This window comes from Colossoma macropomum, unplaced genomic scaffold, assembly GCF_904425465.1.
Source record: "Colossoma macropomum unplaced genomic scaffold, Colossoma_macropomum, whole genome shotgun sequence".
Lineage (NCBI taxonomy): Eukaryota > Metazoa > Chordata > Actinopteri > Characiformes > Serrasalmidae > Colossoma > Colossoma macropomum.
The window spans coordinates 16,255,001-16,282,078 of NW_023494797.1; the positions used below are offsets into that span (position 1 = coordinate 16,255,001).

General features: G+C 42.6%; 1 protein-coding gene across 1 annotated transcript in view; it reads right to left on the minus strand.

Annotated features, from left to right (window-relative positions):
- Positions 1-27,078, minus strand: part of cbfa2t3 (CBFA2/RUNX1 partner transcriptional co-repressor 3) — an 83,781-nt gene that overhangs the window by 20,029 nt on the left and 36,674 nt on the right. Inside the window, exons 3-5 of the mRNA XM_036584421.1 lie at positions 11,719-11,865; positions 3,994-4,235; positions 2,922-3,011 (exon numbers count right to left, since the gene is read on the minus strand). Coding sequence (XP_036440314.1) covers positions 2,922-3,011; positions 3,994-4,235; positions 11,719-11,865 — 479 coding nt within the window. The remainder of the gene's footprint in view (positions 1-2,921; positions 3,012-3,993; positions 4,236-11,718; positions 11,866-27,078) is intronic.

Sequence of the window (27,078 nt, forward strand, 5' to 3'; positions counted from 1 at the left end):
TCTCTATGTCTCTTTTTTTCTTTTCCCCACTCTCTCTTCTCTCTCTATGTCTCTCTCTCTTACTCCCCCCCTTTCTTCTCTCTCTCTCTCCTCTCTCTCTATGTCTCTCTCTCTCTTTCTCCCTTACTTTCTCCCCCCCATGTCTCTTCTTCTCTCTTCCCCGCTCTCTCTCTCTCTCTCTCTCTCTCTCTCCCTCTCTCTCTGTCAGTCTGATACACTGCAGCTGTAACACATGTGGAGGGCTGGTGTGTGAGCGGTCTGTGACTGAGTGATGGACACGGTGATAAATCTCCCTCACACTGAGACACAGAATCAGCACCGTCAATCACACACACACACACACACACACACACACACACACACACACACACAAACCTAAATTTACACTATCATGTAAAGAGAAGAAGAGAGAGAAGAGTCCCACAGATTGGGAAGTCAGCTCAGACTGATGTACTCTGTGAATGTTTGTGGACATTAGGATGATGGGATGCCACTTATACTGATGTGAGCGCATGGTTGTCGCATTAGTTTGATCATCCCTCAAAGGAGTTTAGTAAGGTTAATAAGGGTTAATAACTGATGATCACATTGATTGATCAGTCTACTCAGGCTTTAGCAGAGCTCAGTAACGCTGAGATTAATAACTGATCACACTGATTTATCAGTCTACTCAGGCTTTAGCAGAGCTCAGTAACACTGAGATTAATAACTGATCACCACATTGATTTATCAGTCTACTCAGGCTTTAGCAGAGCTCAGTAACACTGAGATCAATAACTGATCATCACATTGATTAACAGACCCTTAACTGAGGTCTTCTTTAGAGTTCATCCATTGAGCATTGCTACATGCCATGCACTGATTCTAAAATAGTTAAGAACAAGCACTGATGGTGTTTCTTTTAAAGATGGTAATACTGGCTGACCGATATATCGGTCAAGCTGTAGCGTGTGTCAGTGTGAGTGTACAGTGCTAGAGGGCACAGTATGATTGAGCTAAAGTCGTCTGCAGCAGTGCAGCAGAATGCAGGCGGCTTTAACATCTGTCAGTAAAATCTTCTTTTGGCCACTCTGCTCCGCTCGGGGTAAACACAAGTTTGCCAGTTTTAATGAATCGCAAATGAGGGCCATATGGAGAGGCTGGATCATCAGAGCGCAGCCACAGCACAGCCGGGCCGCTCAGGGGGCTTTATCAACCGGACTTCAATCGCACACATACACACACACACACGCACAATGCTGTGGGAATCGCACGTCCTCCCTGTCGGGGGAAAACAGTGAGAGCAGCTAAGAGACTGTGTGCATCAAGTGAACGTGTGCATCAAGTGTACGCGTACGCTGGTGTGTGTGTTTGAGTCAGTTCTGGCCGTCATCCATCTACCTTCTTTTTGTTCGTCACTCTGCCTGTCTGTTTCAAACACAGCCCCATATGGTGTGCCATAAGGAGCGACTCTATACGCGCACACACAGCCAGGCTTTAGCGCAGCTCAGAGAGGGACATATGCCGCTTTTCCACCAGCACGCTTTGGCTGAGCCACAGTGCAGGGAGTTGTGTTTGCATTAAACACTCGCGGAGGGAGATACCGAGCTGACTGGACTGTCCAGTGTGCTGTCCAGTAAGAGTGGCAACACCTGCTGTTTGGATTTGTTGGCAGTGCTAAGTCTAAATCAGTGAAGTTGACATACTGTCATGTCACTTTTCAGTTTTATTAGTATTTTTAGTGACATTTTAAGTGATATTTTTGATAGATAATGACATTATATCCATCACATAATGCATATTTTCATATTCATTATTAATGCAAACCATAATATCTGATACTTTGACATATTTGTAAGGTATATATTCTAAACATATAAAAGTTTGAACACTCTCGGTCAAAGTACATTTTTCATGTTTTGTTGCCTTTCTAAGTGAAAATAAGCACACGTCGTCTAGAGGGAACAAACTTAATATGACACTTTAGTGCATAATTTCTATTGATTTGACGAAATAAGATAAAACATAAAATATAAAATAACTGTAACTTTTGCAGAGGCCACATTTTACATTTATTTTTTTTTCAAATATATTAAATTCAGCAAATAAACAGTAACTGTGCATCAAACCGCAGCATTCTCTGTCGAGGATGTGTTCATTTTAAAATCAACGAAACATCATTTGTCCAGGGGTGCCCAAACTTTTGCACATGACTGTATATATAACTGTATTTAGAAATTCAGCAACACCACTTTGCTTTTGTTAGCGAAATCAAAAAATGCTAAAAATAACAAATAACAAGAAAAAAAGAGGAAGGCACAAATTAACTGGTTAACCCATAAAAAACATGTATATTAGTAAACTATACTTTACATATAAGTGTCATAATATTTGATGAATAATACATCTAATGATTAATAAATAAACAAATCGCATGAATGTTTAAGAGTTAAACGAAGAGGTTTACCATCTTGAGTCTCTAATGTTATCGAGTTAACCCTTAAAACCCCTAAAACTCCTAAATTTGCTCAGTTCTTTATGTAAACCCTTAAAGGCACCTGTGTTTCTCCAGTTGCATCAGTGAGTCTCCAGTAGGCTGGTGACTCAGTACTGGTTAACACTAACTAATCTACACTGTCAGAATAGTGTAAAACTGTCAAAACATTTTAGAGCCAATAACAAAATGATAAAGTTTTTTGATATTTTGCTGGTTACTGATCTGAACAAAGAAGTGTATGGGGTAATGAGGTAACAGCCTGCTAGGGTTAAATTCACTTAAATTCAGGGTTAAGTTCATCTCCCTGTCCTCTGTAGGCGGCTGATCTGTGCTGTAGTCTGCCGTGAGCGAGTGTGCTGCAGGCACGGCCCTCGTGCTAGCGTGAAAGTGGCACGGCCGTCCGTGTGTTTGTGAGTACGTGCTCGGCTTGTTTATGTGCTCTCACCTTGAGGAACGGAATGACGAAGGGGCGCAGAGGGAAGTTGGTGGCCTCCTGAAGTTTGGAGTGGAATTCTTCTATAGTGAGAGTGGAGTTCTGATAAGAGAGACAGAGAGATCGATTTAACACCAAGAACAGATAACAGCACAAAGAGAGAGACGGAGAGAGAACAGAGAGAGACAGAGAGAGAACAGAGAGAGACAGAGAGAGAACAGAGAGAGACGGAGAGAGAACAGAGAGAGAACAGAGAGAGACAGAGAGAGACAGAGAGAGAACAGAGAGAGACAGAGAGATAAACAGGCAGAACGATTACATCTCAGAGAAAAAAGGAGAGAGTGTGAGAGTTAAAGAGTTAGAAATGTGATTCACACAAATCTTTTTATTGCTGCTGTTAATGTGGTTCTATCTGTCTGTCTATCTATCTATCTATCTATCTATCTATCTATGTATCTATCTGTGTGTCTGTCTGTCTGTCTGTCTATCTGTCTGTCTGTCTGTCTGTATCTGTCTGTCTGTCTTTCTGTCTTTCTATCTATCTATCTATCTATCTATCTATCTATCTATCTATTTGTCTATCTGTCTACCTATCTATCTGTCTGTCTGTCTGTCTATCTATCTATCTGTCTATCTATCTGTCTGTCTATCTATCTCTCTATCTATTTGTCTATCTGTCTACCTATCTATCTGTCTGTCTGTCTGTCTATCTATCTATCTGTCTGTCTGTCTATCTATCTGTCTATCTGTCTGCCTGTCTGTCTATCTACCTATCTGTCTGTCTATCTGTCTGTCTGTCTATCTACCTATCTGTCTGTCTATCTGTCTGTCTATCTATCTATCTATCTATCTGTCTGTCTGTCTGTATCTGTCTGTCTGTCTGTCTTTCTGTCTATCTATCTATCTGTCTATCTGCCTGTCTGTCTATCTACCTATCTGTCTGTCTATCTGTCTGTCTGTCTATCTACCTATCTGTCTGCCTGCCTGTCTGTCTGTCTATCTATCTATCTACACACACATATAAATGGTTGAACCAGGTTTTGTTGATTTTCTAAGTGAAAATGAACTGAGCAGAGTCACTCACCACCAGGCCGAGCACCAGGCTGCGGACGCGCTCTCCGATTTCGGGCGAGATGTCGTTGCCGAACTGCTGCAGTGTGGTCAGGAAGCGCTTGAGTTTGCAGAGCTGCCGGGCGCCGCAGGCCGGGGGCAGCTGCTGAGTGGGCAGAGAGCCGGTGGACGAGCTGGCCGGACCGTTACTGAAACCATTCGGGGTGGACGGAGCTCCGTTCAGCGCGGTGGGAGAGTGACTGCTGCCGTTCAACACTGCAGACAAACACAAGCACAGCCAGTTATAGGAGGTTACAGCGGGATGAACCTTCCCCATCATCATCTTCCTCATTCTTAAAGAGGAATTAAACTGATTTTTCAAAATTAGAATTTAACAACTGAGAAATAAAGTCTTTCATAGTGGTTGGATGTGACTCTTATTATACAGGGGTGGTAATGGGAACCAGGGATAGCGAAATCTTCAACATAATCATTTTATTTACTATCCAAAATCACCAGTGAACCTACACGCCCTTCATATGAAATGTTGATGATGGTAAAATGGTAATAATCTGGGGACTATTTCTGCATGTAGCCCTCCACAATTAATAGATTTAGACAATACATCCAAATCTCAAAACTACTGTAAAACAATTTCTAAGGCATCAGGCAGCACATTCATAATGTCACGTTCTGTGAGGGAGCTTTTAGAGGTGGACGTCTGGTTCCTATCATCACCACTGTGAACAATTCTGACTCAGTAAGTTTCTCTAAAACCGAGTATTTCACACCAAACCACTCTGAATGACTTTATTCACATCTTCAGGAGTTTTTTAAACTACTCCAGTGTTGGCTGGCTCACTCAGCACAGCAGCGCTGATGCTAGCTTCAATAGCAACAAAATGCTTGGTTTAACAATCGCTCTTCTGGAAATGCTCTTTCGTAGTTTGGTAATGTGCTCTTCCACACTTGAACTGAGATCTTACACATCTCCTCCTCTGTCTTTGGGTTTGAGGAATGAGTAGCCTTTCACTCCATCAACCAACCTCTTGAGAAATTTGGAAGTTTTCACATTTACAATTATGTGACAGCATGTACTGTAAGTTTTTTCAGAGGTATCCCAGATGTCCCAGTCACAGTTGCTAGGCTATGAAGGACCAACTGAATGAACCAGTCAGCTACAGCGCCACCCTGAGGCAGAGCAGTGCTGCATCCCTAGTTAGTTAAGAATACCAGTAACAGAAGCTCACTGATTGCGGGTGAAGTGGCTGAACAATGAGCTTTCCATGAATTTGTATCTGAGCATCCATTTTTCCTTAACGGTCACAATGTAGCCTCATAAGTTTCAGGAACCTCCCCAGAATTTTGATTTTGAGATATGGGATCCAAGAGCTTAATTAGGGAAGTCTCGGACCCCCTAGGACCCCCTATATTTTGCACCTTGTTCTTAACCTTTTACTTATGCAGAAAATTCTCCTTTAAATTAATGTAGTCAGATTTACACTCTTTCCTGCTCATCTTCTGGTACGTAAACAGAGCGCTACTACGGTTTTCAGCAATGTGATGTATTTTTGTACATTTTTTATAGATAATCAATGACAAGTTATTTAAAAAGTGCTTCACTTCTACATTACGCTCTAAAACCACACAGACAAGCACCAGTTAGAAGGTACAACCAATGACAACAAAGAGTTGCACATCCTGCCCCATCCTGACTGCCCACTGGTCATACCCACAATCCAGTCAACTGGCACATGTGTGCAAAATAATAAATTAAAAAAACAAATCAAGTAATGGAATTTTTAAAGGGAATTTCCACATTTTTTCAAAATCGCTGAACAATTAAACGGTTAAGACTCTGAATAAAGTCATTCAGAGTGGTTTGGTGTGAAATGCTCCGTTCTACAGAGTCAGAACTGTTCACAGTGGTGGTGATAGGAACCAGACGTCTGAAGAGTTTAATGCCTCTAAAAGCTCCCTCACATAAAGTTATTACGTAAAAGGGTTATGACTTCACTGCCCGATGCCTGAGACATTATGTTAAGGTATGGAATTTAGCTTAAAATACATATTCTTTAAATTCATTCATGATGGAGAGGTACATGCAGGCCATTGAGAGGCAGAATCGTTCCCAAAAATACTTGTTTTTCAGATTTATCACTATTTTACCACTATTAATATCACATGAAAATTAATGTAGGTTTACTGTTTGTTTTGTAAAGTCAATAAAATTGGTATATCTGTGTTGTAAATGTTGCAACCCCTGGTTCCTGTCACCACCACTGTAAAGAAGTCTGAGTCATGTTTATCCGCAATGATCATTTCACATCAAAACACACTGAATTACTCTGTTTGCTACTACATTAGCCTCGTAGCTCCAGTGCGAAACTAAAGTAGCAACCTTCAGACACCGAACTGGCCACAGCTGATCGACTACATTTGGTTTAAAAGGGGAAACTGTGCAAATTTGATTTTTGGCCAAACTGTTGCGAAGCCTGGAGTGAAGACAGAACACATACACACTTCGCCCAGCTGGTCTGTCACTCTCCGTCACTCGCCCACTCACTCACTAGGACACAACTATAAGAGGAACTTGTTAAAGAGGGGTTTAAAATAGCTCGGCGGCCAGAGTTACTCGTCTTCCTCCAGCAGGTGTGTGGCTAAATCGAGGGCTGCACACATGTCCACCAGCTGAGCGCAGATTTGCAGCTTTAGGGTCCAGAAGCCCCTGCACCCCTCCATCAAGCCCTGCTGCCCTCCTTTCTTTACCCCTCCATCTCATCCCTCCGTCCCGGCTGCCCTCGCAAGAAAAACACCCCGTGTTACATTACGGGGTTCAGACACCGAGGCTAAAAAACAAACATCATGGCAGCAGGGCGACAGAGAGTTATGGGCCACTTCCAAATCTATGCCTTATTCACTATATAGTGCACTATTTTGAGTTATGACTGAAACTATGGCTTATTCACTACGCAGTGCATTATTTTGTGTTACATGTCTACAAACTATGGCTTATTCACTATATAGTGCTATTCTGGGCTTTGTCCTATTCAACGTGTGGTTCACTATTTTGGGCTATGTCCAAAATTGTAACCTATTTACTTTACAGTATATTATTGCGGGAGTTTGCCATTCTGTAGTTATGTCCAAAATCTTACAATACACAAATGATGAACTCAAGCAGACATAGCATACCCATAATGCACTGTGTAGGGAATGGTGATTGGGGTCCTACTTCTGTTCTCTCTAATAGTGTTCTATAGTGTTCCAATGTAGGGAACAGTGTTTTGGGGACTACTTCTGTTCTCTCTAATAGTGTTCTATAGTGTTCCAGTGTAGGGAACAGTGTTTAGGGGACTTCGTCTGTTCTCCATAATAGTGTTCTATAGTGTTCTAATGTAGGGAACAGTGTTTAGGGCACTACTTCTGTTCTCTATAATAGTGTACAATACTGTTCCAATGTAGGGAACAGTGTTTATGGGACTACTTCTGTTCTCTATAATAGTGTTCTATAGTGTTCCAATGTAGGGAACAGTGTTAAGGGCACTACTTCTGTTCTCTATGATAGTGTACAATACTGTTCCAATGTAGGGAACAGTGTTTAGGGGACTTCTTCTTTTCTCTATAATAGAGTTCTATAGTGTTCCTATGTAGGAAATAGTGTTTAGGGGACTACTTCTGTTCCCTGTAGTCCTCTATAGTGCTCCAATGTAGGGAATAGTGATTAAGACACCATTTGGAACATAGCAACGGACTTACAGCACAGACTACTCATGCATACTAGCTCGTTCTGCTAGGCCACTGCTGTTGGGGTCACTGAACGACTGAATATGTGCGAGAGCGTGTGTTATTTTGCGTAAGCTCAAGGCTCGGAGCCACTTGGCGCTTGGATCAGTGGCATGTTCGCACTGCCGTGACCGTGTGTGTGCGTGAGTGTGTGGATTCATGTTGCGGAACGTGGGTTCTTTCATTTCTCCCCCTCCTTTAATCTCTCCGTTCCAGGCTGGACACATGTGACTTTTACCATGTGACTCTGCACTTGTGCGCTGCTTTTAGTGGTGAGCGGAGAAGCACAACAGGTGAAACAACACAGTCTGCCATTGCTATATAGGGTAGAGAGATGTGCCCAGCTCACAGATACCCCACGCTTCAGTGGGGCCGGTAAACAAACCACACACTGCCAGCGCTCAGCACACAGCGTCAGACAATGCCATGAAAACACACAAACACACACACACATATACAGTCATATGCAAAAGTTTGGGCGCCCCTGGTCAAATATATTTGTAACACATCCTCTCCAGGGGACACATTTAAATATGGCACTTTTCTGCAAAATTTAAAACTAATTTTTTTAAAACTAAAATTTAAAACTAGTTTGAGATATTTAACATAACTTTTGCACACGCCACATTTTGTTTTTTTTTTTCTCAATATGTTAAATTCAGCAAATAAACCCTGTAGAGGATTTGTACTATTTTCACATAGTAAACCAACAAAACGTGATTTGACTGGGGGTGCTCAAACTTTTGCATATGACTGTACATAGCCATGTGGCGACCCCTGACTATTAGTGCCAGGTCATCAGGTCGGGGCATGACTGTCCAAAATGAGGAACAAAACACTTCTATGATGAGTCTGCTAGCACCCCTACTGGATTCTAGTAGTATGTTAGCATTAAGCTAACAGTGATTCACATGAATATTATTGGCCGTTCTAGATTAAACATGGACATTTAAAGCTTGTAAAAGACTGTTTTCCATTTCTAACAACAGACTGAGACACACTGGACAGGCTGCCAAACATATCCACGGTGAGTGATGTATCTAGAACTTCCACAAGGCCTAGAGTGTCTTTTTGTCTTACAAAATTAAAAAAATCCCACTCATTGTAAATTAAAACAAGATTAGTTGAATTATAAACTCACCGGACAAAAAATTAGTTTAACGTGGTAGTAACTTCAGGCTCCTGCAGATGACGCTGCACGAGGATGATCGGCTATAAATACCTGCGGGTGTGCGACGGGATTCATAGATTGAGAAAAGGTGGTACAGTGCAGTGAATGTCTTGTTCGAAGTGTGGAAACTGGGTCAGATGTTAATGATTGGCAAAAAGGAGTGACTGTATTTGGGCGGCCAAAGGCTGCAGTGTGAAGGAAGTAGCTGAATTTGCAGGTGTATCGAAGCGTACGGTCATACGGGTTGACCAGCAGCGGCAAATCTATGGAACTAATGAAACAATGAGTAAGACGCCAGGGAAGGCATCTTCAAAATCTTGCCGATCTGCACAATTCTTTGATGCAAGAATGGCTGAACATTGATGTCTCCCACATCCAGAAACTTGTCCAGTCCAGGCCAAATCGAATTGCAGATGTTATTCATGCTTGTGGAGGTATTACACGCTATTAGGTACGCTTCAGTCAAAGGTGACTAATTTTTTGTCTGGTGAGCTTAATCGGTTAGTTCCTAATTTTGCTGATAGTTAATCTAAGGCCTTCTGTCCAGCTTCTGAAGATCTGACAAATAGGAGAGCTCACCTGGATGTGTCTACCTCAATATCACATCCTGAATAATCTACAAAAATGAACTATTTTGCTTCCAACCCAAACTTAATGAAGTAACAGCAGTACTACAACACTTACAGAGTTTAAATACAAGCATCATTATACGAATAAAAGAATTAAAAACCACAGAGGTGATTTTTTTTTACTTTACCGTAATCGCTAGGCCTCCTCTGATGGTTTACACTCTCTCGCATGCGCTCATACTTATCTTCAAGGGCAGTGTGGATGAATGCAGTGGAACAGCGGCCCTGTGCTGGCATTAAGAGTTTGTGTGTTCTGCAGAGTGAGGGTGCTGAAGCAGCAAAATGAGACTTTATCTATTCAGTTCACATCCTCATCTGCCTTTTAGCCCAGTCCTGCTCTAGCACACATACTCATACACCACCATTACCGAGAGCTCAGTACCTTCACGAAGTCTTTCAAGAGTTACTGCAATTCAGCCTTGATAAATGAACCCAACTTCTGAACCCAATTCCTGATATTTACCATGAATGTGCCACATAAACATGTTCCACACACTCGCTCACTCGCTCGCTCACTTCACATCACCTTCTGAGGGATTTGCACATTTAGCACTTATGATTGATACAAGATGTAAGTGGATAAACTCCAGTTGGCGCAGCACTGATGACTTATTGTTGTGTCTACAATCCCCAGGGTAGGTGACTGTATACAGCTTGAACACCCCCAGTCATATGACAGGCTGTGTTGATTTTCTAAATGAAAATAAGCAAACACATTGTCTACATGGAAAACACTTAAATACGGCATTTTTCTGTAAATTTTACTGCAAAATTTGTTTTTTTGCTGAGTTTACCATATTAGAAAATATCAAACCTTTGCATATGAACAGTAATCGTCTATTAAAATGTGCAGGAGTGTGTTCTCTGTAGAGGATGTGTTCACTTATTTTCACTTAGAAAATGAACAAAACATATCATTTGACCACTGGGCACCCAAACGTTTGCATATGACTGTATGTAGAGTTCTGTGCAAAAGTTAGGCAGCCATAAAAATGTTTAAAACTATTTATCTCAGTAGTAACTGTGTTTTTGCCAGTAAAAACATTATTTAACATAAGAACTAACATAGATGAACAACAATACAGAAAACATAACGTTTTGTGAAAAGTGATTAGTATCTTGATCAGATCTGTTTTTTAGATCAGAGGAGCACAGTTAGTGCTTCTTAGTCAAAAACCTTCAAAAATGATTAAACCACAAAAGAATCTGTAATTTCTATTAGATGTGAATCAGACATAACTTTCCTTATTCAAAAAAAAGTTTGAAGGAAATGAGCCCATTTCGAAAAAGTCTATAAAATAGGTTTTTAGTTGTGAAGCAATCACAACCTCATTGTGTGGCTTTATGGCACAAATAACTGAATAATTCATGTTTGACATGAATGTAAAAATACTACATAAAACCTCAATTGTGCAAATATATTTCTGAAAACTGAACGAAAGATTAACGTCATATGGACATTTATTAAAACAGAACCAGGGTATTTAACGTGAAATATTATTCTTAGCTTTGTTTTTGTTTTTGTTAATATTTCAGCCGAGTTCATCTATTCTGCACACTGAAAAAAGACAGTTCTTCAAGGGTTCTTTAGTAAGGACAGTAGTTCTATACAGAACCACGAACACTCAAAGAACCATCAGCATGCTTAAATGGTTCTTTGCATGGTGAAACTGTTCTTCAGACTGATGGTGAATGTGCTGTATATGGTTCTATATAGCACCTTTTTTGAAAATGTGTCTACATAGCACCAAAATGGGTCTGCTACTGGTATGATGTCAAGCTTGCACACAATAGAAGAACCCTTTTTAGTGCTATACAGAACCATACACAACACATTCTCCATCAATCTGAAAAACAATTTGACCATGAAAAGAACTGTTTAAGCATGCAAATGTGTTTGGGTGTTCATGGTTTTATAGAGAACTATTGTCTTTACTAAAGAACCCTTTGAAGAACCATGTTTTTTTAAGAGTGTAGGCAGTTAAACTCAAAATTTAAAATCAAAAGTAAAAAAAAATGCATAGCTGCATGAGTTAAATTCAAGTTTTGCTTGATTTTTTTTTAAATCCATGACTGGACGCAGTTCCACATACATGTATGTAAAAATAATAGTAAAAATAACAATAATAATATTTTCACATTTAAAGTGCTACAGTTCAAGAAAAGCACTTACTGGTAGTTGGGGTGAACGAAGCGTTGCGATTGGCTGCCTGGCTTACGGCAGGTGGTGGAGGTGGCATTGTGGGCGGAGTCGACCTGGGCTGTGTTTTGACATCAGCTGGTGAATCTGGCATTGTTCCAACCTTCGGTTCAGCACTACCTACACAGGAGGACAGTAAAGAGAAGAGGATTAGAACACACACACTTGCACGGTGGTCATTTGGTCATTTTTCCATAGAAGCGACAGCAAGCACACGTTAGGGCAGTGTACATTTATATGCACACACATGCATACAAATGTGCACTGAATTAACACAGTTCATTCACAAAAAAAGCATGATTGCTGTTCTCCTGCAAGCTGGTGTTGATAATCAGTGAGGAACAGCTTTTATGGACGAATCCAATCATCCTGAAAAAAAAACCTTCCACTGCTTCTACTATTCCTGCTTCTTTCACTCACCTCCACTGAGCAGCTCACACAGGAACATAGATGTCAGTGCCCTCTTGTTTCAGCATTGCACTAATAGATATCTATTCACACGGAGCCATAATCTGTTTGATAGCTTTAGAGCCGTGCAGTCCTTGTAGGACAGATACACCGAGTGTGTAAAGGGGCTTGCGCTCTGGGAGTAAATCCAGTATCCCTTCTGTTGGAAACATCTAGGACCACCTGTTCTCCTGCTCAGCTGCTGCTGACGGGACCCCACCGCTGCCCCCTGCAAGTCCTGACATCCCCATCAGTGCCCTACACACACACACACACACAACCACCCTGTCTGCCCCCCCCCCTCGACCTGCGGATGGAAAGGGGATTGACTGTCAGTGACAAGTGCAGCTGGATCTGCTGCTGTCCATCATAGAGCTTTACCTCCATCACAGCTCTACCGCGATCACAGAGCTCTGCCACCATTATAGAGCTCTGCAATCATCATAGAGCTGTACTATCACCCAGAACTCTAGCACCATCATAGAACTCCAACATTATCACAGAACTCCACCACTAGCGTAGAGCTCTAGCACCATCACAGAGTTCTACCATCATCATGGAGCTCTACCATCGTCACAGAGCCCTACCGTCCCCATAGAGCTCTACCATCATAATAGAGCTCTAGCACTATCCAAGAACTCTAACACCATCATAGAGCACTAGCACCATCACAGAGTTCCAGCACCATCACAGAGCTCTAGCTCCATCATAGAGCTCCACCATCTACTAACATCAAAGAGCTTTACTTCCATCACACAGCTCTGCACATCATAGACATCTACCATCAACATAAGAGTTCTGGCTTTCCCTCCATCACACAACTCTAGAGGCATCACAGACGTCCACCACCATCATAGAGCTCTAGCACCATCACAGAGCTCTAGCTGCATCATAGAGCTCTACCATCTACTACCATCAAAGCTTTACCTCCATCACACAGCTCTACTACCATCATAGAGCTCTAGCACCATCATAGAGTACTACCAGCTGTAGCTCTATCATAGGGGGCTACCGACATCATAGAGCTCCACCATCTACTACCGTCAAAGAGCTTTACCTCCATCACACAGCTCTATCACTGTTACAGAGGTCTACCGCATCACAGAGCTCTAGTCCTATTACAGAGCTGCACCACCTACTACCATCAAAGAGCTTTACTGTCATCACAGAGCTCTGCTCTCTACCATCATCACAGAGCTCTACTCTCTACCATCATCACAGAGCTCTGCTCTCTACCATCATCACAGAGCTCTGCTCTCTACCATCATCACAGAGCTCTACTCTCTACCATCAGCACAGAGCTTTGTCAACATTACTGAGCTCTACACTCTACTCTCCTCCTCTGGTATCCTCTCTTCTCCTCTGCTCCCCCTTCCTCTCTTTTCTTCTCCTCTCCTCTTCTTTTCTCCTCTGGTATCCTCCCCTCTCCTCTGCTCTCTTTTCCTCTCCACTGCTCTCCTCTCCTCTCCTCTCCTCTCCTTTTCTCCTCTAGTATCCTCTCCTCTCCTCTGCTTTCTTTTCCTCTCCACTGCTATGCCCTCCTCTACTCTTCTCTCCTCTGGTATCTTCTCCCTCTCCTCTCCCTCTCCTCTCCTCTCCTCTGGTATCTTCTCCCTCTCCTCTCCTCTCCTCTGGTATCTTCTCCCTCTCCTCTCCCTCTTCTCCCACTCTCCTCTCCTCTCCTCTCCTCTGCTCTGCTCTCCTCTCCTCTCCACTCCACTCCTCTCCTCTGGTATCTTCTCCCTCTCCTCTCCCCTCCCCTCCCATCCAGAACCAAACAAGGCAACACTCCCTCATTCACCTTGCTCACACCAGTCAGGTGCCATCAGGACCATCTGCTGAAGCGTTCAGTGCTAGTCCAGTTACTGAAAGAGTATCTCTCCCAAAGTCTGTCATCAGACAGCACATTAATCCAGTCAAAACATGCGCGCTTGCCCCCGGTCACTGTGCACCGCTCACATTCAGAGGAGCACCGGAGGGAGACAGGTTTAAAACTCATAAAAGGAGGAATATTTACACAGATGGCGTCTCGATCAGAGCTCATAAAGCGAGAGATCCCATATGTATGTGTGTGGCGTGAATAAACAGGTTGAGTGCATCCAGAGTGGCAGGAGGACTCCAAGAGGATGGAACTGAAATAAGAGCTACACACACAGCAGATCCTCTGTGTGTATTCAGTTTATATGAGGGTGCACATTTTTAAATGTATGTGCTTAAGCAAGTACTGATGCTTATGCAAATATGTCTGTGTGTCTGTTTGTTCAGTACTGTGCACATTTATCTACATCTTTGTATACTTATATATACAAAATAAAAGAAAGTCAAAGGAAATTTTGTGACAAAACAGGAGCTTAAAAGCTACAGAGAAAATGGGGCTCCTAACAACCACCTGGAAGACCTGATAGACACCAAACCTGCCCCCATCAGATAAACAGCACTTAAAGCTTTCATCTTTGAGAGAGGAGAAAATCAAGCAGCTTCAGATCTGAAAACATCCACAGGTGTTTCTGTCCATCCTTCCACTGTGAGAAGACGACTCAGCGCTGTGGGTCTGAAAGGATGTGTAGCTGTTCAAGAAGAACCTCACTGAGAAAAGGAGACGGACACACCAAACAAAGAAGCTGAACAATGGGCTGACCACCCCAGAGTCCAGATCTCAACACCACTGAATGTGTTGGATAGCTTTAGAAAATCATCAACCAACTTCTAAAACTGAACTTGGGAGGTTTGAAAAATATCCCTCCAGATTTCAACAACTGATTTGTCCTACCCAGGTGTTGACTGTCTACAAAACGGTCCACTTCTAGAGTTATTTTGTTCACAACGGACTGTCCATTACGGATCCAATGCTGTGTGTAAGCAGGAGAGGAAATAAGGTTCAGAGCCAATAAAAACATGCAGCCAAATGACAGACCAGGTAGCTGAAGCACTTGCTGTATCAGTGACTCAGTGACTGTGATTTTTTACTTTGCTGAATTCTGTGAAGCATTTGTTTTTTTGTTTTTTGCTTGCTTTTTAATGTTTTTGTGTTGTAATGATATATTTTTACATGATTAACCTAAGAATAATAAAAAGTATTTCAATACAAAACAAACCACAGAGTGAATAATTCTTTCGCTGCCGTCAGACCAAAACCTTGTATTTCCATTCTTGTCATTTTTCAGTTTTTGACATAATTTGAAATACCCACTGTCCTTTATATAGTGTGTAAATGATACGATGAATGGACAAAAATAAACGGCCCAAAATTACTTGGAAAAATGTCTGGTTCCACAGACTTACATTAAAAGTAAGGTACGTTTTTTATTTCTCCTGTAAAGTTACCATTTTGGACATACAAGGTTTCGGTCCAACAGCAGCACTTTACTACTACATCGATTTACATAAACAAAATAATGGATCTACCATAATGCCGTGCGTTGTTAGCACTGTAGGGTGCCTACACACTAGAACTGTGACGCAGTATCAGAAATGCAGCCCCCCAGTGTATTTCAGTTAGGACGCTGTGTCAGCTCTGTTGGACTAGAAACGTGCCTGTGTGCAGCAAAAAGACGCATCATTGAGCGTCGAAAAAGTCCAAACCATTTCAACTTTTGCTGCAACGTCAACCAATAGAAACATGCAGGCAGAAGACGGATGAAAATCCAAGATGGAGGACAGTAGTGACGCTGTGCACTCTTTTCCTGTTCTATATGCCTTCGTGGCTGTTGTCTGCTCGGCTCTGAACATGGCCCCAGATGGCCTGTATTTCTTTGTTTCTGGCCCAAATGTTTTGTTTCCTGCTGGGTTTCAAACTCCGCACCGCTCCAGCTGTGTGCACGCCTTCTAGACGGACAAGACCTCCATGCGTATGCGTCTGCCTAGAGTGCCTGCGTTCTCTAGTGCAGGGGTTCTCAACCTTTTCCACCCCAAGGCCCACCTGTTTGTTACTGTAAAGCGGCTCAGGCTTCATTTTTTTACACTTTAGTTTTGAGGGCTTTAGCGCTTCATTTGAAATAAGCCCACTCCACTCAGTGGATTAGCATCATCACAATCCACAATAATAATAATGATCCTTCCATGATGTCCGTTTCTTTGTCAGCAGTTTATCAGTTTGAGTTTAACTCAGGTCGCTGATGCTCGTCCAAAAATCAAACACTGATCTTCGCTATTATTCTAAGGCTCGTCTGCCGTTTTTAACAGGAGCTGGAGCTGCAGGAATGATATGAGAGCAATGAGAGTCTGTAAAGAGGTTAAAACAGGCAGATTATGCCAACAGTAAAGCGCTGATGTGCTGCTAGAAGAAGAGGAAAGCCGGCTCTACTGATGAATTCCCTCGTTTGATCATAAATACGTCCCATCAGCAGTGAACTCGACAGGGTTCGGTTGGAAGTGGACCGAGACCCACAGGTTTTGACGAACCGGTGTCTGATGCAGGCCCTAATACGGGTGGAGTGTTCACACACGTCAAAACAGAGCGAACTAAAGAAAAAAAGGTTTGATGGGTCCGCACTGAACAAAGCAGGAGAAACACCCTGAGGAACCTCTTCATCTCTGGCTCTCGGCAGCGTCGTCTCAAACTGAAGACGTTTAATTAGCCTGCGACTGCGATATTTTATTTATACATCTCTACCAGCCCACTGCGAACAACTGTCTCCCCCTGAGTACAGGCCCACGGACCACTGAGAGGTGCTTCACGGCCAACTGGTGGTCCCCGGCCCACAGGTTGAGAAACCCTGCTCTAGTGCATAGGCACCCTTAGGTGATTGTGCTGTGACTGACAGAGTTCTTGTTGCAGGAACATTAGTGTTGATGTCCTGAGTTTATTTTGAGAGGTGTTTGCAGTGTTTTAGTAGCTGCAGAGTATTCTGGGTATAAAACGAACTGCTGTGCCGAGCTGCGTGTTTCTGAAGACATGCTGAAGAGGTGAAGAAGTGAACTTGGTGCTGCTTGTTAGCAGTCGTAAGACCTGTGGGGCTGCAGTGAGTTTTCTGACATTTAACCTTGATCCGCCGCCGCGATAGACGGGCACTATCAGCGAATTAGGACACTATCGACAACCGGCAGTCCCGTCATGTATGTGTCTGACCGTGCTTGTGTGTGTGTGCGTTTGTGTGTCTATTTGTGCGGGTGTGTGAGCATGTGTTGAGCAGCAGCCTCTCTCCGGCGCCTCTTGTCTCAGTCCCGTCACTCACTGTGGATCAGTTGCCTCCGCTCCATTCGCCTGTCACCTTCTACCAGGTCAGCTAGGCCCCCCGCAAACACACACACACACACGCGCTTGAGCCGTATGGCAGTGACCATGTTCGGAGGACCCCCACTCCCGCCCCCCTCAAACCTCCATCAGCTCACAGCCCTGCTCTCCTATCAGTAGAACTGTCAAGTGCAAAAATAACCAAACGCACGGGGTCACAGCCAAACCACTAACAGGCAGATAATTGGTGCTCGACCTTACAGGGACAACAGCTGCAGCAGGGTGACGGGGTACAAAGGCTGGACCGACGGCTGGAGCAGGTGGGGGGCGCTCCGCACTCTAATGGGTGCTGGTGGTCCAGAGTTGCTACTTCGTCACGCTGAGACGTCCAGCTCAGTGGTCAGAATGTGACTAGTCTTAGCCTCAGATGCTCCGCCTCCATTTAAATGGAGCGTATCTTTATCTCACAAAGCTGGCCACTATTTTTCCAGTTGCGTTCTGATTGGCTATCTTGTCATTCGGACCAGAAACAAAGTGTTATTTTTCCAGCTATGTTCTAGTCAACAATAGTGAACAGCTGCCTGCACTGGACACTGTGACGAAAAATTAGCCTTTTCGGAGCAAAAAAATATCCGTGGGATTTTCACAATCGCCACCCCCCTTACATGCCATGCCAAAACAGCGGGCTGTGATTGGTCATGTCAGTCCAAAGGTAGGCGGCACTTGGTTTTGTGGTGAAAAACACCAGACTCTCCACTGACAGGCAGAAGTCTGGCTTCTGAGACCGAAAATAAGGCTGCATATTTGGAACAGGCAACTGACTTTAAATGGAAAAGAAAAAAATTTGGCCAGTTTGATCCTTTAAACACCAAATTACTCTGTTTATATTGCACATTTGACTAATAGAAAGTACTTGAAATGTGCTAATTTGTTCCACATGTTCATTTAGCCCACATGGGATGAGCTTCAGATTAAAAAAGGCTAATAAAAATCAGCCAAAAATCGTCCATCAGCATTCCTGGAATGTAACTTTTTATTTAACAATTTCTATAGATCGATTTCTATTGTACCTGCTATAAGATAACACAGATGTCACGATAGCTTATGTCACATGCTAATTTTTGCAAAAGGTAATCTATTTGTGAAGACATAAAACGGGTCATGACAATTACCTGAAATGCTAATAGTAAGCTATTACTATTATTATTATTATTATTACTATTATTGCTAGACATAAACTGCCATGACAACTTATTACAGGATATAACATCCGCCATGATGTTTATAGCATGGCTAAGTCAATGCTATGTAGCAAGTGTTACCAGAGAACCATCATATCAATAACTTTGCAGGAGAAGTTATGAGATTTCGTGGAGATGCACTGAGATGCCAACTACTATTGCCGATATCTATTTTTAGTTTACATATGTGCTGATGCAAATACCTGTGCAGCCCAACATCACCCAAATGTCAACTAAACATCACCCAAATGTCAACTAAACATCACCCAAATGTCATCTAAACATTACCTAAATGCCCAGAATACATTAAATGTGTTTAAAATATCTGCCAAATCTAAACTGCCCAAAGCATTTTTATAGCAATAATCGACCGATACTGATACGAATCCAATATCATTGGGCATCTTTAGCTACAAGGCATTCTTTTGACAGTGACACTGCAATTGATGAACCTATTGACCAATACTTGATTAAATCTAATTACTGCTTTTATCACATTAATACCACAGAGTATTTTAGGATGGTTTTGTTTTTAAGTAAAAAGTCTCTGCTTTCTCATAATCTGTGTCCTTGATTCATGGTTGCTTGAGTGACCTAACTGGCATCTTCAACACTTCAGCTGAGGGTTCGGGTTACACAGCAGGCAGTGTTTGATGGAGCACGATTGTTGGACAATGGCGTGTTTGATGGAGAATGATGGTGTTTGTTGGATAATGGTGGTATTTGATGGAGAATGATGGTGTTTGTTGGACAATGGCGTGTTTGATGGAGAATGACAGTGTTTGTTGGACAATGGCGTGTTTGATGGAGAATGACAGTGTTTGTTGGACAATGGTGGTGTTTGATGGAGCATGTAGGTGTTTGATGGAGAATGCTGGTGTTTGAATGATAGTGTTTGATGGAGAATGTTGGTATTGGACAATGGCAGTGTTTGTTGGACAATGGTGGTGTTTGAGGGAGAATGATTGTTGGACAATGGTGGTGTTTGAGGGAGAATGATGGTGTTTGTTGGACAACGGTGTGTTTAATGGAGAATGATAGTGTTTGATGGAGAATGATAGCGTTTGTTGGACAATGGTGGTGTTTGATGGAGAATGATAGCGTTTGTTGGACAATGGTGGTGTTTGAATGATGGTGTTTGATGAAGAATAATGGAGTCATATAATAGATGTAATGGCGGAGTCTTATTTTGTTTATTGCCATCAGTGTGATCTGGTATTAGGAGTTAGCATGTCCTGCAAAAGGCACCTAACTATAATCTTCATGCAGGAGGAGCCCTGAAATCACCTCAGTGTCCAGGCCAGTTCCGTCTCCCTGTGACTTCTTTCAACAGCTTTTATCACTAACAGTCTTCGGCTGAACCACAGTATCAGAGATTAAGCCAGAGATAAGCTGATGGTGCCAAGCTGTCCTGCTCTGCTCCTCGAGACTCTACTCTAGGGACCGTGGTGCCCATGACAGCCGTTAGCGGTGTATTCATTAAAAACTTGACCAGTGCCCCTGGGCAATAAACATAACAAGGTGTTAGCGTTAATGCCCCTGCTGACGAAAATAGCCAGGGGGCCAGTGTGCAGTGCCTGTGTAGTGGAGGGGTGCGGGAGCGTTTGCTGTGCCATGGCCAAATGTAGGCAGGTAGAGTCAAACGCCCCAGACACCCACCCTCTCTGCCCATCTGTCACCCAGTCCAGCCCCAAACTGGATCTCCACACAATGAACTCCACACATATACATACTGAGGTCACCAGTTTAAGGTGGAACTGTAATGTTTAAAGGTTGAGCGTTTAATGGAGGCATAGAACTGCATCAAATGTGGAACATTATAATCTATTATAATAATATTTAATCTTTAACATTAATATTTAATGTGCACCTGCTTTTGGCCATAACAGAACTGAACTGTGAGGTCAGAGGTTTACATCCTTAGTGTTTAATATCATGTAAATGATATTAATTTGTCGTCTTATTATGTTCAAGGTTTACTGATAATGTTACAAATCATCAAATCTGAGTTAGCCTGTCCGGTGAAGTTCGGAGCGGACCTGGTTTAGCTGATGAGATCAGTCTGTGTGTGACTGTCTGAAAAACAGCCCTTAATCAGTGCTCTTAATTTGCTCCTTGGGGAGAGCTCACCCCCCCACCCCCCACCCCCCATCGCCTCCGTTCATCTCCACATGGCAACTGCTGCAAGCTTTCCCAGGGGATTCGGGGAGTGGCCGAGGCCTGGCTGAGGGGGCCGTGATCTCCCAAGGGATGAAGAGAGAGAGAGAGAGAGAGACAGAGAGAGAACCAGGGAGGCAAGGCTAAATACTTCCCTTAACTATTAGAGAGAAAGAGAGGAGAGAAAAAGAGAAAGAGAGAGAGAAAAAAGAGAAAAAGAGGAGAAAGAGAGAGAGAGAGAGATTGACAGATAGAAAACGAGAGAAAAAAAATGAAAAAGGGAGAAAAAAGAGAGACACAGAGAGAAATAAGAGAAGGATGAGAAAGTAAAAAAAACTGAAGGACAGTGTAAAAGAGAGAGTGGGGGGGGTGTGGAAGTAGAGAACCTGAGAGTTTGAAAAAGAGGGAGAGAGAGAGAGGGATGAAAGAACAAGAGCAAGGAAGAGAAAAGAAAGAAAGAGAAGAAGAGAGAGGAGAGAAAGAGAGCAAGAAAGAGAGAGAGAGAGAGAGAGAGAGAGAGAGAGAGAGAGAAAAAAACAAGGAAGCGAGGAAGAGAAAAGAGAAAGATGAGAGAGAGGAGTGAAAAAGATGGAGAAAGAAAGAGAGTGACAGAAAGAAAAGGAAAGGAAAGAAAAAGAGAAAAGGAGAAAAAGAAAAGGAGAAAAAGAAAGAGAGACCCATAGAGTGAAATAAGAGAAAAAGAGAGGGAGAAAGAAGAAAGAGACGGTGAGAAAGACAGGGTGAGAGAGAGAGAGAGAGAGAGAGAGAGAGAGAGAGAGAGAGAGTGTGTGTCCTGTGCTCTCTACAGCCATCGTGGGATTACAGACAGCTGTTTAATCTGACCAGCTAAAGGACGAGGCAGAATACAGACAGAGAGAGGGTGAGAGAGAGGGTGAGAGAGAGAGAGAGAGAGAGAGAGGGTGAGAGAGAGAGAGAGAGAGAGAGAGAGAGAGATGGATTTTACTTTTAATACATTAGAAAGTCCGCAGCGTACGAGCCCCCATCTGTGACCATCTGTGCTCCTATTGTGCCCAAGGACAGGAAAACTCACACCGTGAGAGAAAACGAGACAACGAGAGAGAGAGAGAGAGAGAGAGAGAGAGAGAGACAGAGAGAGGGAGAGAGAGAGAGAGAGAGACAGAGAGAGGGAGAGAGAGAGAAAGCGATGGGGGGGTAGTTCTAAAGCAGTTCAGCTGAGAATCGCTCTCTCTCTCCAGACAGTTTGAGCATCTGGACGAAGCTGTCAATCAAACTGAGCTAAACATCTGACTGCAGTGTGTTAGAGCTTCCAGTAAACATGCATCCACTTATTCCACTAACCAGACAGGAACTGACCCAACCAACCACACACACACATTTATATACAGTATCAGTGCGCAGGGTCTATTATACGTATTATATCGCTATTGTTGAAACAAAACCTCGTATCTCCAAAATGGTGACTTTACAGGAGAAGAAAAAACCTACTTTACTTTTAATGTAAGTCAATGGAACCAGACTTTTTTCCAAGTCATTTTGGGCCGTTTCTTTTGGTCCATTCATCATGAAATTTACGCACATGTAAAGGGCAACATGCTTTTTAAATTATGCCAAAAACTGAAAAATGACAAAAATGGAGATACAAGGTTTTGTTCCGACAGCAGCGATACGTATTATATATATGAAGGTAATAAGGATGCATGATAATATTGGTCTGTGTCATAATTTTACATGATTTTAAATTAATACTCATAATTTTTTGTATTACTGTTAAGCTTTATCACCTGTCTGTAAAGTACTTTGAGCTGCCACTGGCATGAAAAGTGCTATATAAATAAAATTATTATTATTATTCAAGATATGTCAAAAAATTCAAAATGGGATTCGCCCGACAGTAACGATATGCAAATATCTATATATAATGTGAAAAAGTCTTAAACTTAGACCTAATCTTAGACTCAGTAACCACAGCAAAGGAAGCTTTACCTTTAAAGTCAGGGACCATTTGTAGTTTTTTTCTCTGGATTTCCTTCAAAATCAGGACATTACTGTCCTGAAAACATACAAAAACGAACACACCTGCTTTGAGAGCGAGAGATGATCTGACACACTCTCACACACACTCACACACAGGCCTACAGTCACACACACACACACTCCTAAAGAGACATCACACTGAGAGATCAATAAGCCAAATAGATCTGCTCAGGATACAATGCGTTTTTAATGGACCTCCTACAGATGCGTGTAATTCCTCTGTAATGATGTTACGCCGCCACCGGCCGTCTCTCCACATGTCTGGGCCGCTGCGGAGGAAACCCATAGCTATTTTGATGGCTAAAAACAACCCGGCGTCCGACATTCGCCACAACCAGCTGCAGAAACGGTGCCCTGAGCTTACGCTCCGGTTTGTAATTCACCCGCTATTTCTGGGGCCTTTATAGACGGGCAGACATGTGCTTTCACTGGAGCAACAAACACAAAGAAACCATCGTGTAATGACAAGGCTTTAAACAGGCGGTGGGCATGTGTTTGGGCTGCATGAACACAGACAAAAAACTAGTGCTGTGATTTTAGTGCATTCCAGGGGTCACAACCCAAGTGTTAAGGAGAGCCATTTTGTCCTTCAACAAAAATCAAACCACCTTGGGAGCCACAACATTTTATGTCCATTTTACCAGATTGGCTGTTAATATGTCTCAGTATGTGCTGATGTACTAGTATAGGCTAAAAAGCATAATATAAATGAAAACGCAGACTTACTTTGCTCTGCTTTAAGCTTTAGCTCAGCTATAGCTGCTTTTCTCGCATCTCCAGCAGGAAACTTTTCCTTAAAAGTTGAATAGTTTCTTGTAAAATGTCTCTCAACGTTCGTTTTTTTTTACAAGGCTGAAGTCGCTTCTCATTCGCCAGCTTCTTGTTTTCAATTTTCCCGTTCCACCTTAAATGGTGCCTGAGGCGGAAGAATGTAATTGCTGCACCATTTAAGATGGAACAGGACAATTCGAACAAGAAGCTGGCGAATAAGAAACTGACTTCAGCTTCATGACTTTTTAGTGTTTGTCAGTTTCTTGTTGCAGATTAAACGTATCAGGAAACCAGCTAGAGTGATTATAAAAGCAAATAAATCCATTCGTCTCCAAATTATCGATGTTTGTCTTAAATCTCTCTCTTTGCTTTTTCGTTAGCTACTAGCCAGACTGTTGTCTACGTTGCTATGAGACCAGCAGAATCACAATAATCATTGTATTATCTTAATTAACATTTCAATGTATTATGGTCCTTTTCTTCATATCAAGCATAAAAAATCGTTAGTAGTGCTGATGTCTCCACAGCTAGCTAGCTAAATTTCCTGTTCCACCTTAAACGGTGCAGCAGTTGCATTCTGGCACCTCAGGCCACCATTTAAGGTGGGATGGGAAAATTCGAACAAGAAGCTGGTCGATTAGCTGACTTCAGCTTCAGATCACTGATGAATTAGGGGTGGGCGATCATAAGTAATTATCACATCCCCTCCTTTGAAGGCATATGATTCCCTAAACTAAAGCCCAGCGGTGAGGAGCTGAACTCTACCCTCCTCTGCTGTCACTGCAGACTGGCAGGGTCGCCTACAGAGCAGCGCTGGTAGCTGTTAATGAAGTAATGCTCTTTTTATTTGAGGGTCCCATTTCAGAGGGGAGGATTTCAACCACTACCCCTTGTAACTCAGTTCCAAGGGGCATGGAGACACCTGGAAACAAGGGGTAGGAGTAAAAATAAGAAATGGGACTGGGTCTAACTCATCTGGACAGTAAAAACCCTGCGCTTGGTTAGAGAGCTCACTCACATATTGCAGCATTCTGCGATATCAGTACTTACCAGTAATGTAAAGGCGAACATCACAATAACGATTAACAATTGATGTATCAAGCAGCTCTAATACATACGGACTCCGCCGCTCGCTCCCTCTGTCACTGTACGCTAGGCTACCACTGACTTCCTCACAGACACAAAGGAAGGTTCCCCAGCCTCTCTTTCTTTCTCCTTCTCTCTCTGTCTTTTCTCTCAATCCCTCCATATGGGCTCTCTTCCATCCCCCTCCCTCCATTCTCTCTCTCTCTCTCTCTCGCTCTCTCTCTCTCTGTAATTCCCCTAGTCTCCAGGAATGCTGTTGTTTTTAATTTCTCCCAGCTGCTCTGGCACCGTGCCCGACCGCCTGCCTTTCCACATCTGCTCCCCATCATGCCACACAAACACACACACAGCGCTGCACATCAGAACAGCAGGACCCCCGGCCCTCCGTACCCTGACACCGGCAACCCCCAAGCCCATCCATCCACCCCCCCTAGCCCTAAAACCCATCCATCCACCCGTCCTCCACTCCTCCACCTCCTACATCCTCTCTCCAGCGCTCTTTCTGGCTGGGATGGGGCAGTACGGACGCTTTTGGCCGGCCAGAGGGGTCACGCACCAGCCCCTGGGCCTGGATTACACCCAAGACCCCATCATTATCATTCTAGGGATGAGTACTGTAGTCATTCTTGCTATTCGGATATTCTCCTTTTTCAACAGTATTCAAATATCCCAGCAAGAAAATATTCTGTATTTGTGCAGCTGTAGGTCAGCTAAATACACAAAAACGCTGAATACAAAGCAGCAATATGGAAGACCTAACGTTTATCTGTTTGTTTAGCTAGCTTAAGAGGTGTTATGTACTCGATCATTCGGTTGATTTAGCGATCTTAGTGTTTTATGTGTATATTCTTACACCCCCAGTCAAATTACATGCATGAAAACACACTTAAATATGCAAATTTTAGTGCACAGTTTCTATTCATTTGCTGAGTGTAACATCTTGGAACAAATATTAAGCATAAAATATAAAATCCACCATAACTTTTGTACAGGCCATATTTTATGTGTTTTTGTTTCTCCAACATGTTAAATTCAGCAAATAAACAAAAATGAGCATTAAAATGTGCAGAAGCATGTTCTCTGTAGAGGATGTGTTCAATTATGTTCACTTAGAAAATAAAAAAAAAACGTTATTGGACCAGGGGCGCCCAAACTTTTGCAAACTTTTGTATTTATGTATTAAGGATAGATGATCAGAATCAGCTAAGACTGGAATCAATAGATTTTTGCTCCAAACACGTGATCGGCAATCGGCCAATTTATTATTTTCATGCTGGCTGATCTGTGTTGTAATGGTATAACGGCAATAATGTGAACCAGCTGCTGTATTTGAATGCTGTAGCACAAATGTTGTTGCATAATTTTATTGCAAAACGCATTATTTCATAATATACATTGTTAAGCGAGGGCTTAACACATAGAAGTAATATCAAGGCTATATTAAGATTAATACCACCTTTATTAGAGAAATAATAAAGAGATTTTGGCTAACAGAAGGTGCTAGTGCGTCTGTTGTGTTCATTTAGCCCAGTGACCAATTTGGCTGTGAAAAAATCTAAATCTGCCATAAAAGTTTATGACTGATGCATCCTAGTATACATATATAAGACACAATATCAGCTGATGTCTCAACATTCTCTGCAATTGTACTTCACTGTATACACTTATCTAAAAAAACGGACAAAGGTATGTACCAAATTCAGGCTTCAAGGCTATTTTTAGCTACACAGCTAAAATTGATGTCCATTTTTTAGATAACAGATGTAGATAACAGTGTCAAACAGTGTCAGAACCCACATAAGCAAATCTATCTGAGATCAGTTAACCACATCACACACTTTGAGGCAAGCATATGTTGATTTAGGCCTGCTAACAGGTGTCTATTCGCTTTGAGTGCTTATTAGCTACATTAGCCTCCTGGCTCCAGTGCTAAAACTACAGAAGCAAACTTCAGACACCAAACATGTCTTGGCTGATCGACTACATTTGAGAGAAGGGGGCGACTTCTCTCCTCCTTCAGTCCGTTATCACTGATGTCTACGGTCAGGACCTCCAGTTTTGTGTTTGCGCTAACGTAGCTGATCCTTAGCTTTCTGCTAACTGGGTCTCTAAAGAGCAGAAGCCACAGATATACATATCTAGATGCCACGTTGTCTTTTGTTCTCTATCTGAGGCGATACGTCTGCGTGTCCGCCATGTTGGAGAGGTCAAGATCCGCTCATGAGCAAATTGGCTCGTACTGAGAGACGAAGAGTCTCAGGATTAAATCGGCCACAACTTCCTTATTACTCAACCGATTTTCACCAAATTTGTTTTGTTATAATCCTCAGACACAGATTAATCTAGGCTGCATGGACGGCTCTCGATAGCTTTTATTTCTTTAATAACTGATCGTGCTAATTAGCCATCCAGACCAGGAGGAAAGTAAACAGTCTGCACCTG